Source organism: Lytechinus variegatus, chromosome 7 (genome assembly GCF_018143015.1).
Source record: "Lytechinus variegatus isolate NC3 chromosome 7, Lvar_3.0, whole genome shotgun sequence".
NCBI lineage: Eukaryota > Metazoa > Echinodermata > Echinoidea > Temnopleuroida > Toxopneustidae > Lytechinus > Lytechinus variegatus.
The window spans coordinates 23,351,520-23,364,196 of record NC_054746.1 but is presented as its reverse complement, the minus strand read 5'-3'; the positions used below and the strand labels follow the sequence as shown (position 1 = coordinate 23,364,196).

Below are 12,677 nucleotides of genomic sequence, written 5' to 3'. Positions count from 1 at the left end.
AAAGAAAGTGTATCTTTTGGGGATTTATAATTCTACAGATTTTATTGATGAGTTAAAATCATCTTTTGTTAAAGCTTTGCAGTGAATTTTCATTAACTGGCAGGGATTAAACATACTTTGAATGGGGATTCCTCTCATGAACAATCATTGCAATATGACTTCTTGATGTTTGCATAGCAACAATTTAACTCTTAAAAAGAAGTGTCAAATCATGGGGAAATGGATTCTTACAGAATTTGGAGAAGGCTTACTGACTTGCACATTATATTCTATATGTCATGCGAGCCAGTTGGACTAGTGTGATAAAAATTTGGACAATACAAATTCAACTAAATTCAGATTCAGTTAATAGCAAGGTCTCATTATTTCCATACCAAAACTAACACCCTGACTCAAAAAGTCATGTTTCAAAGTAACTTCTGGTTTCCCAGTCCTAAAATTGCTTTGTGGAAGAAAGTGTCCCAAAGTGATTCAATGCATCTATGATGCTTGTATGATATTTGAATCACTACAGCTGAGTCACATTCACTACATACGTACTGGAAAACATACAAATATGGCTGGCATTGTGTGCTTTTGGTAACCAACCATTAATAGCAGAGGACTGTTTTTTTATAATGATAATCTTCCCTGAAAGATAACAATAATTATTTATATTTTTTCCAATAATATTATTCCTTACAAATATGGAAATGTCTTATTTTCTTGATCACTTTATATTGAATTCACATTAACAATACTGCCATACCTAATACTTAAAAGTTTAGTAGTTCTACAATGCAAAGTCATTTCCAACATACTGAACATGAAACTCAAGTACCCTGTACAGTAGATGTAAAGGGTATACTCTATGTAAAGACATACATACATGTATTTCAATGCAATTTAATACAGCTGAAGCACTTTAATAGAAGAGACGCTGTGCAAGAACGTTTATATCCAAAGTCTACTCAAGGGCGGATCCAGGATTTTGAATAAAAGGGGCATAAAGAGAAATTTGAAAATAGAGTAACAAAGTGTGACATCATCAATTTTTCCTTATTGCGTGTCAGATTTTTGATACCATATTTTGGTAGAGCATGATGAAAAGCCCCTACAACCACAATTTGGTGGGAACCGGTCCATGGGGCCCTAAGATATGACCTCATGAATACATAATTAGCCCCATTGAAGTCAATGTATTATTGGCCTGGTTATACATGTTAGGAACCAGGCTAATACAAAAACTTCAATGGGGCTAATTATGTATTCATGAGGACATATCTAAGGACCCCGAGGACCGATTCCCACCAAATTTGGGTTGTGGGGGGAGTTCATCATGCTCTACCAAAATATGGTATCAAAAACGCTGAAATGCAACAACAAAAAATAAAAAAAATTGTGACATCATAACTTGGGTACTTTACAGAGGGGGTGCAGATGACAACTGTCAGATAAAGCTACATTATACTCAGTGAGGGGTTCTAAAATATATAGAGGCATGCACCTCTACACCAAACTCAGAGTTCAACATCTAACTGATAACTAAAAACTGAGTGTCCATCCCAATCCCATCAGCAACATTGTTATAAGGTGGGTGCCAAGGATGCTGTTTGTTATTCCCCAAACCACACATCTTGTGTCATTGACAACTGAATACTGAACGATGTTGACCCCATCGGCTGTGCCTCCTTTCTGGTTTAGTGCAGTGCTGGTGTTGTTTTATCACAGCACCAGATCAGAGTTTAATACCTGATATTATTGACAAGTCAACACTGAGGGACATCAATATCATCACAAGCCTCGCTTCAAGTTTGGTGCGAAGGCCAGTGATTTTCAAGCCCCCTCCCCCTATGAGGCTGGTGCTTATAAACACCAATTAGCCTGAAGAAAAGGGTGTCATGACATTTGCTTCGGTGATGATTACTTCGCTGTAAATTCCACACATTAATGCTATGACCAACTTCAACCCTGGATTTCACACCATATCCTACCCTTAAAAAGAAAAGCCCGGATAAATTGTCGCCGGAGCAAATGTCACGTCACGAAGAAAATAATATACTTACTGGCTGAGGACTTTTGCTCCTTCTGCCCAGTACTGCATCGCTCTCTTGTACTGCTTCTGCCGATAGAGATGACCTCCTAGATATGTGTAGGGATAGACATGATGGTCAGAATAGAACTCTTTACCAGATTGAATGGCCTCCTCAAACAGTTCAAGGGTCGTGGGTCGACCAGGACTGGGGTCAATGCTTTCAAGGTCACCAAGATTGCTCAAAGCAAGAGGATATCTACAAGATAAGAAAAAAATAATATATATAGTTACATTGCTCTAGACCAGAAAATTTCATCAAAATTGGATAACAATTAACAAAGTTATTGAATTTTTAAATTTGGCAATATTTTGTGAAAACAGTCGTCATGAATATTCATTAGGTGGGCTACTGATGTCACATCTCCACTTGCTCTTTTGTATTTTATTATATGAAATTAGGTTTATTCAAATTTTTTCCTCCAAGAACTAGAAAAATTGGATTGACAAGTGATTTAGTGCATTAGATATCTATTGCTGCAACTTATTTCATTATAAGGGAGACATATTATTCACACAGGTATGAATTAATGAAAAAATTTTGATTTTATGTTAATAACATAAGAAAACGGAAAGTGGAGATGTGACATCATCAGCCCACTTACTGAATATTCATGACTGTTTTCACAAAATATTGCTTAACTTTAAACTTCAATAACTTTATTATTTGTTATCCGATTTTGATGAAATTTTTGGCATTTTGCTCAGTGAATTCTACTCCAGGTCTTAAGATATCAATATTAAGATATCAATATTTTCAGCCCGGATCATCCCTTTAAAACATGTGTATGCGGGATATGAATTCTGGCAAAGCCTACAGAAATCTGTCATTCTTATACACATTAATCAGAGTATATGTCACTGGATAATCATAATAAATTTGAGAATCATTGGTTTTTTTCACTGATTTATGCTTTCTTGATTTGAAATAAAATTGTATCAGCTCCAACTTGAGGTCATAGATTATTTTGGATGAAGAAAAATGGTGGATGACTTGCCCTATGATGCAATCTTGGAGCTTTTGTCAAGTAACATTTAAAGTGTATAAAACAAATCAAAACTTCTCATGAACTAAGATGGTCTGGGCTCCGTAACACGAAAATTAGCGATAAACTGCTATAAATGGACTGACCAATCAATATCAATGTTTCACGCGCATTTGGTTTAAAATACTGACCAGGAACCTATCAGACGTGCTCTTTCATATTTGTTATTCATCGCTAAGCTTTGTGTTAAAAGGTCCTGGTTAATATTCTCAAAACAAGTTACATGAAAATAGGGTGAGTAGTTCTTGACAACTAACAAGGATATTGCTGATGTGGTTTACGGTACACCATGTGGAGTGTTATAGAAGCAGTGGATAGAAGAGAAGGAAGTGGATAGGCGAGAAAGTGGAGATTTGAGAATAGAGTATTCTTTCTTGAGAATAGTCCTGAAAAGGACTGTAAACCAGAAGGAATGTTGAGTGAGAACAGCTTGAGTAGTAGAGCTGATGAGGAGATGCTGGCTTGCGTCGGCGAGTAGAGATGATGAGTAGTAGAGAGACTCGACGTTTCGGACAGGTTGACTGTCCGTCTTCAGGAGTGGTCTTCAGGAGTGGTCTCCCACTCAACATGAATTTTCAGAAACTGCGTGGTATGGATGGATTCTTGGTATTGCACAATCTTGATTTTTAGTATGGCTGCTACAAGAAATTACATTAGGTGGTTTCAGACCGCCTCGAAGTTCGCCAGTTCCAGGTATTCTCTGATCGGGAAGTTTACCCCGATCAGAAAATACCAGGTATTTTGGTAATGTGAAAGCAAACTACGCGTAATTTCCCCGAAAGAAAATACCCGCTAAATAGTGGGTACTTGGCGAAATTACGAGAACTTTCGTGGGGATTTTTCCAAGGTCGCAGGTATTTTGGCGATGTGAAAGCAAATTACGGGAACTTTTAGCCCAGCGTGTCGTTGGGCGCGGCGGCGTGGGTGGTTGCTGGGCTAGTGATTTTGAATCTCGCGCCTTGCCTGCTTATCAGACCATACTGCGCATGCTCGTAACTTCGGGAACTTATCCCGAAGGATGTGTTTCGGGGCGGTGTGAATGCAGGAATAATTAACGGGTATTTTTTAGCCTTAAATAGTTCTCGTAATTTAACGGGGATTCTTGTGATCGAGGCGATTTGAAACCACCTATTGTGTAGCTTATATTTTAAACATACATGTAGGACTGTTCATTATGTGTTTTCCTTAAAGACCAAAATTGCTTTAATTTTAGAATTGTAATTATTCCCTGCAATAAATTCCCAGAAACCTTCATAGGGAATTTATACTACTCACTACCTATTGAACATGATACAATTTCACTAAATACTAGAATTCTTACTTTTTCAGATGACCCATGTCATACAATAACCATAGAAGCTCCTGAAAGAAAGGAAAGATAAAAAAAAGAAAAGAAAAGAAATGAACATGGTAACTGATTACTGCATTCTTCCTGATGATTCCCCACAACACCTTTTCCTGAGACGGTTTTCACTCAATAGCAATAATCAATTCTAAATGTAAAAGAGCGACAATCCTAGGATCTGTATCAATCTTTGAAGCCATGTTTCTTAATATACTAGGATCTGGTTTGGGATTGATTATAGACCTGAGAAAGAGGTCTTGATTCAAATATTAATGATACACATCTTTGCACTGTCAAAATATAAAGGGCCTGTCAGCTTGCCAGTGGGAAACTAAATGCACAATAAAATTGACCCAACAGATGGCAATAAAATGGATAAATATTTGAACTCATTTCACGATATATGACTCAAATCATTTCCCAAGAATAGGAATGATATTGATGTCTGGGAGTGAATCATATCTTATACCGTCTTCACACTGCTTCTCAAATTTATCCTGGTGATGTCATGGGACTGTGACAATGCTCTGAACACACTAAAAATGCATTCCCACTAGAAAAGTTATCTCGGCACAGTCCCGGGATAAATTTCAATATTTCATGTATCCATGCACACTGCAGCAGGTGATTTTTATTACCTCCGTAACAAAACATGTGTAGGCTTGTGACCCCACGAGTGACCCGACTCTGATACACTGGAAATACTTGAGGGCGGGAATCGAACCCACATCCTTAAGATTGAAAGACGAGTCATAACCACTAGACCACGACTATTACTATGGCTTGCCTAGCGATAGACATTGCAGATTTGTAGTGAAGCGAAGTTATCCCAGGGTAGTTTATTGCGGGTCCGAGAATTCACACTGAAGGCAACACCGCGACAGTCCCGGTACTGTAGCGGGGTTTGTGGCCAGTGTGAAGATGGTATAAGGTTCCTAAAGCCAATGCTTAGTGGTCAATTCCATTGTGACTTATGGGACATTTGATACTTTTTTCCACATAACTGAGGTGCATATCTGAAATAGTAGCTGCACAAACATGGATTTACTTTATTAAACTGAAAGAAGAATACTTAAACTTACTATATACAAAAATGTATGCTTTCAGCTTGGTTGCATAGGGTGCTAGATATTCAGAAATGTCATTGTGACTTATGGGACATTGATGGACCACACAAATTGGGCTCTTTTGTTCAAAGTGCCATATCTATCTCAGTTTTATGACAATGTTTTTAGATTTGGGCTTGGAGATTAACTAGTGATAGGACTCACTAACAGTACTTGAATTGGACTTGATTCATTTCATTTGTTTCAGTAGTTGTGTGCAATCGTGTGTGACTTATGGGACAAGTGACTGTGACTGATGGGACCCTATCTCATTTCATGGAATTAACATTTCCTCGCGATGACTTTTTAAGTCAAACTTAATTTCAGCATGAATAAATATTTCCTAATAAGATGACACCCTTAATAATTCATGCCATTGTGTCAGAAATAAATTCAACAAAGGGCAGAAACATCTTTTCATGCAGTTCATTTATATAAAGGGAACATTAACCAAAAAAAAGCTTCCTAACTTGTCATCAAGTTTTAAGAACTGTAATCAAATAAGTAGAAAATAATCAATAAACAATTACAATCATAAATATTTAGCAAACAGATGAAAAATGAACAATTAGAAAGAATGTACACACTTTCAATTGTGACTGATGGGACATAATGATATGACATATTTGTTACAGATAGGACAAATAAATGTTGCTTTTCTCTATCTGTCTCATACAGTATGGTAAGAAAATGACCTTTTCAGTGTATTGTATGTAAGCAAATTAAGACATTAATGCTGCCATGAAGTAAATCAATATTCTTGTTAATATACTCTCTTTTGTGTCAAATGCTCATATTTTTCATTAGCTGTTGATGTTTATGATAAAACAGATGGATATCAGTGCACAGGCAAATTTTTGACAAAAAATATTAAAATTTTGGCATAAATTCTTTTTAAAAAATTCATTAACTGGACTGTCTAGAAAACAGTTGCAATCGCTTTCTACTATCTAAACTGCATGTACATGTATACTTGTATAGTAAAAAGTGTATTCATTTACATAGAAGATTATACCATTGTCTGTGCAAAAAATATGAAAATAATTGATTTTCATGAAAAATCCAAGATGGCTGCCAAAATTGCCAATTTGGAACCCCATGGGACACGATTTGACAAAGGGAACATCAAGATTCATTAACTATACACTTCAGGCAATACAAAAAATGTTGGTTAAAAAATATACCATGGGGATGCACCCTATCACATCTTCTTTTTTTGCCAGCTGCTTGGGTTGATATGTCATCTCTTTCATAGAAATTCTGAATGCCTGTAAGGACATCATCATTTGTAGAGTACCAAAGTGATGTTAGTTGTCATGGTGTAATGGCGGCCTGGTTCTAAACAAAATAACCTGGGGCCATTTCATAAAGCTGTTGTAAGTTAGGAGCAACTTTTCAGAATGACTAGTGATCCTTTCTTATATGCTAAAACATTGCCAATTTATGATGACATTTACCACAAGGATCATCGGTCGTTCTTAAAGTCGCTCTTAAGTTACGAAAAGCTTTATGAACCAGTGCCCTTTTACGACTATCAGAATGATGGTAACAACCAAGGACAACACAAATCATTATTTTTGCAAATACAAATGTGTAAGACGATCATGCAGCTGCGACTAGGTTTAGAACCGGCGATTCGATGTTCATGACATTATGACACCACCCTTTGGTCCTCTTTAAATGCGCATGTTCCTTTCTATTGGCAGGCGGCAGGAATGATTCTGAGAAAACTTGATTGCAAGCTTCTGAACAATTTTTTGGCATTTACAGGGGCTTTAATAGCTCTGCTCATGGTAGACTTAAATGCATCTGAGGACTGGTGCTCTTATTTTGACAGGATCCAGAGGGTCGCTCAACTACAAAATTCGTGACTGATGGGACATTGACATAGGTTTTAATAGTTTCCATGGAACTACGTGTATATACCAAGTTCACATCATATGTAAAACAGTTGATGCACACTCTAAGGGGACAAGAAAACCAAGAGAATGATCTGGACCTAAAAAATGACTAAAAGCTAGGGTGAAACAAACCCAATTCACCTGCACTCAGCTTTGCATTTTAGCGATCATATTCAGTTTTCTCCTTCTTTCTGGACTGGGCACACAATGCAAACTTATTTTTTGTTGTTCAATGCACTGCCTTTGATATTCAGACTGTTTTTTCTGACAGTCAGCATACTGTTCTCCAGCTTTTAAGCATTCTTGTCTCTCTCTTTGCTGTCATGGACAGCTTTAAGGTGGCATGGTTTACAAACTGTATATGTGACTTATGGGACATGTGACTTATGGGACTGAAATGTATGTCCCCCCAGTATAGCTATTTCAAGTCCAATACAGATGCAGCTTGATTTGTTGAAGCAAGCATGTACTATGGTAGATAAAAAAGTCCAATACTTGTCTCCAGGAGTCTATGGCAGCATATGAGGGAAACTTAATGCTCAAAACTGTGACTTATGGGACATCAAACATACACACCTTGAAATGTATTTTGTGCCTCATAGTTTCACTGCAGCGTGTAAAACAATACAGCTAATGGTAAATTATTGCTTGGAGGTCACATGGACAGTGGGATTTTTCATCAGCACCCTTTGCTTGCCAGGAGCCAAGGATGGGTGAAAGTTGTACATTTTCTATGAAATCTTAGTACCACAATGCAACAGAGTGTACATTGCGTATTTTATGAATGAATGAGGGTATAGTAAATATAAGTGTGTTTTTGTAAACCTTAAACTGTATACTTATAAACAGTATAAACAAAATTGCTCCGAAAAGAAATTTTTGAAAATGGAAAAATGCAACATTTGGCTGGAATTGACCTAGTCAAAGATTGTAAAAAGTAAGTATGATGGTGTTTAATAGACAAAACTTCCAGCAATTGCAGTATTATTACATTATAATTGAATAGTATCAGGGAAACCTCCCACTTCCCTGGTATGATGTACACATTATTTTTTATCCAGACCACATCGGTATGATTTATTTTCAAACTGAACAAAACATTTTGCTGATCATTTCAAAGCTCTATGTACTTTATGCAACACTTCATTTATCTAGAGACAATGACACCAACTTGTACAATTTAATCCAATATAATTGAGATTTTGACTCTGCATGGATCTAAACCAAATTAGCAGGATTTAGTGACACCAAATTGAAGCGAAATCCACTCAAAAAAATTTTATGCAAAATTTTCTCAAACATGTAAAAACCCTTTGGTACCGTAATTAAAATGTTGCAGAACTCATTAATCACCCGGTATATGTAGAGCTCGCCATGTAGATGAGATCAAAATGACAATCATCCCATTACTCTTTATGTACCTAGTGACGAACCACATAGTTGCCATGGCTACAGTACCTAACAGTAACCACCCTATGGCAATAACCAAGCATACGCCCACTCAAAATATATTATTACTTAAGAGAAGCACCACAAACTAAAGTACTTTGTACAGTATCTTATTACATAGTTCTTCTAATTATTTATTCGCTAGGAAAAATAGTACATATAGACTATATCAAACTCTGAGAGTTCCTTTTTTATAAGACATGGCTCTGCATAGATGCCATTGAGCTTTATTTAAAAAAAGAATGACTGTATGCATAATGCTCCAATTCCACGATCAAAACACTGCTTAAGAAATGCACATAAATATACAGTATTTGTCAATGTTTCATGTTTGCCACCAATATATATTTTTTTCTTCTTCTCTCACCATAAAAAATCAGTTTCTTCAGCGACGTCACATGTGACATTTTTCAAGAATGAGAATAAAAACAAAACAAACGTCTCATCTATTTTTAGGTGTTTGTTACCATTATTGAATTCTCCCAAGCCAGTCACAGGGAAGAAGATGGAGGCATGGGACATCGCTCCACGCTCGGAAACAAGGACAATTTGCACACAGAATAAACACATGAAAATGAGTCATTTGGTCTGATCGAAGTCTCATGTACACGTGCACTTCAGGAAGCATTATGGGCAGATCTCCTCTGCCCATAATTTTCATTCTCTCTTGTCTACTTTCAGTATTACTTGCTCTGGGCAGATATGCATTAATACTTCCCTCTTGATAATAACACAAGTCAATGGCCTACGCAATATATTTGCACCTTTACAAATTCTTAGTGCTAGCTAGCTTCATCTTGATCACTAGCTACCCTCCACTTTTATTCTTTTCCTCTCTACCCCCCCTCTCCTTCCCTTGCCCCCCCCCCCTCCCCTCTCCCTTTATATATTTCCTGCTCTCCATAAGACACACATACATATGCACACAGTCACACTCATAAAAAGAAATCCCCAACACAGAATCAAATCACAAATGTTTGTTTCAGCATTTTTGCATTACTCTTGTGTAAAAAGTTTATCAACAAATTTACCACTTATGAAATTAAGAATCATTATATGAATGTTTACATCATGATGATGTAAACATGGAAATCATGGTGTGATTATACAGTAACTCCCTTAACATGTACAACACATGCAGAATGCATTTTTTCTCGTGCAGTCTTCAATATGACCTGTGAAATTTAACACTCATTGAGATAAATCCTTCATATAGACCATCTTCATTTACCATCAGAAAATAAAATGCAAGGCTATCTTATCACAATTTGCCAATTACATGGTGTGTACACATGTATGTATCAAATTGTGAGTGCAATTTTCTCTTAATGACCCATGAAAAATATCAAATTATTACAACACATTTCAACAATATCAAAAACTTTCAAAAGGATCGGACCAAGATATGGAAATTGAACAAATAAACATAATTACATGGCTTCTCTATAATTTTTTTTCCCTCAATACATGAGAAGACTTTAAAAAAAATAGGATTAGTCCTAGATGTATGAGAACTTCAGAAAATGGTTGCAACCTGCAAGACGTTCCAAATCACATTGCATGAACATGAAACATGTTGTATTCTCAGTATTGCATGAATTGTCTTACATACAGCCTGCATATTAAGTGCTTGAATTTTTAATTAAAAAAAAAAAACACTACTTTATAAAAAAATACTTAGGGGACTTGGGGAGCATAAAACACATTTATATAATGTCTACAGGTACATGTTAAAATTTATCAAAGGAGAAAAAAAAGTGACAAATGATATCATAAATCTGTAACAATTTGATATTAAACAGTTAGAGACTGAAGCAAGTAATATCTCTGAAGCTGCACTTGAGTGAATGGTTTTATTGACAAGATATTGCAGTGGACAAGAAATGGCCATTAGTCAGACTTCAATGATTCAATCAATGAGAGATTTGAGAAATGGCGAATGATTCAGGCAGGAGAGCTGCAGCTATGAAGTGCATTAGTTTGTCATTCAGACTGTAGAGAAACATACGCCTGTGATATTTTGAAGGATGATGAGGACAAGCACAAAATCACAAGCCTTTATCAAAAATTTTATTCATCTAGAATTTGTGGGGAATTTTATAAAAGAAACAACTTGAGTACATATAATTCAGTTGAAACTATAATCATAATGATAAAAATGATGATAAATCCATTATCTATTGTTCGAAATAGACATGAAATTAAATACTCCGAAAATTTCCTTTGCCCAATTGCTCGTGGGCCCTGCAGCCGCTGTGCAGCACCAGATCGACGAGGCTCTATCCCTTTAATCGTTAAACGCCAAACAGGGTAGCAGCAACTTCCATCTTTTAATGTCTTTTGGTTTGACGCGGCCGGGGTTTGAACCCCCGACCTCCCGTTTGTGAGACGGTCGTTCTACCAACTGCGCCAACACACCGGTATTTGTAAATCAATAATAAATACGTTAATGTACTTGTAGTCATGAATCAAATAATGTACACAGTTTACTACTAGAGTCAAAATATTGAAAATTCTTCAAAAAAAGCATGTCCTTGGAAGTCCAAAAGCTTGCCAGACATGACATTGATTCAAAATATTTCAGTTCATTCATTCGATGTCTGACCCTTTATACTGTAGTAAGGGAAAGTTAAATTGGGTTGGTTATATTGGAGGGGGATTCATGAATGTTCCACTTTGATGGCCCCCCCCCCCCTTATAGTCTGTTATTGCTGTTTCTTCATGCAATTTTTTTCAACCCGCCTAAAATCTAATAGTTTGTTTTTTTTCTTACCATTTTCACAATTTCCCATGCACGTGCCATTCCCTAGCTCTTGGTGCAGATGTAAACTGCACCAAGTGTGTCGACCAAAATATTGCTAAAAAACAACAAGGTTTGTCTTCAGTGGAAACAAAAAGGAGCATCTACTTGGAATGACTACCAACTTCATGATGAGTAAGGTATAATCTTCTTCTAGTCCATTTATGCACTTTTCAAAGAAAAGAAAAAAAATGTTATCGAGAAGAACCTATATAGAAAAAAAAAATCCTTTGTGATGCTCTGATGAAAATTCACAGTCATTCCTATATTAATTTCGAGATCTCCCAACTGGCTTTTTTCATTCCCTAAGGTCTTTTGAAGAATGAGAAAAAGATACCTGTATTTACGGTCGAATCTACCAGTCGCTTCGTTTACTCCAATTATTTCCTGAGCATTTCTTATCTGTCGACATTTCATTGGAGTCTACCTTGTTAGTGTTAATGACCTGTTCTTAAATCTTATTAGTCAAACTTTTCTGAATGATCATTGATTCGATATGTCTCTGTGATAATTAAACAAAGTCTACGTCAGTTGAGTTCATATTATTCTCCGTTACTATTTTTTGAATTATTTTACTTGTTTGATACAGTGAGAAGTAAGCTATAGTATTTTTGGTATCAGATATTCCCCTTTTCATATTTTTCTCACATTTCACAGGGGTATACCATTTTGTAATGACTATACATTTTGACTCATTTTGTCAGTGACAATTTGACAGCTCGATAATAACATAACTTAGTCAATTAAAATGAAATGTAGTTGTTTATTCTACTCCCCCATTTGAGATCAAAGTTGTCTACTAAATAAATTCATGTAACTTCAGTCACAACTTTTTTTTCGATATTTCAGGAAACTGTTACTTTCTGATATTTCATAGGAGTCAACCTCGTGATTATAATAGGTAGAATCGAGAATCTTGATGTTCTTATTCCTACAATGTTGTCCAAGCTTTTCCCACC

General features: G+C 36.2%; 1 protein-coding gene across 1 annotated transcript in view; it reads right to left on the bottom strand.

Annotated features, from left to right (window-relative positions):
• Nucleotides 1-12,677, bottom strand: part of LOC121418791 (menin-like) — a 36,633-nt gene that overhangs the window by 3,157 nt on the left and 20,799 nt on the right. Inside the window, exons 4-5 of the mRNA XM_041612926.1 lie at nt 4,439-4,479; nt 2,046-2,270 (exon numbers count right to left, since the gene is read on the bottom strand). Of these exons, the coding sequence (XP_041468860.1) occupies nt 2,046-2,270; nt 4,439-4,479 (266 nt within the window). The remainder of the gene's footprint in view (nt 1-2,045; nt 2,271-4,438; nt 4,480-12,677) is intronic.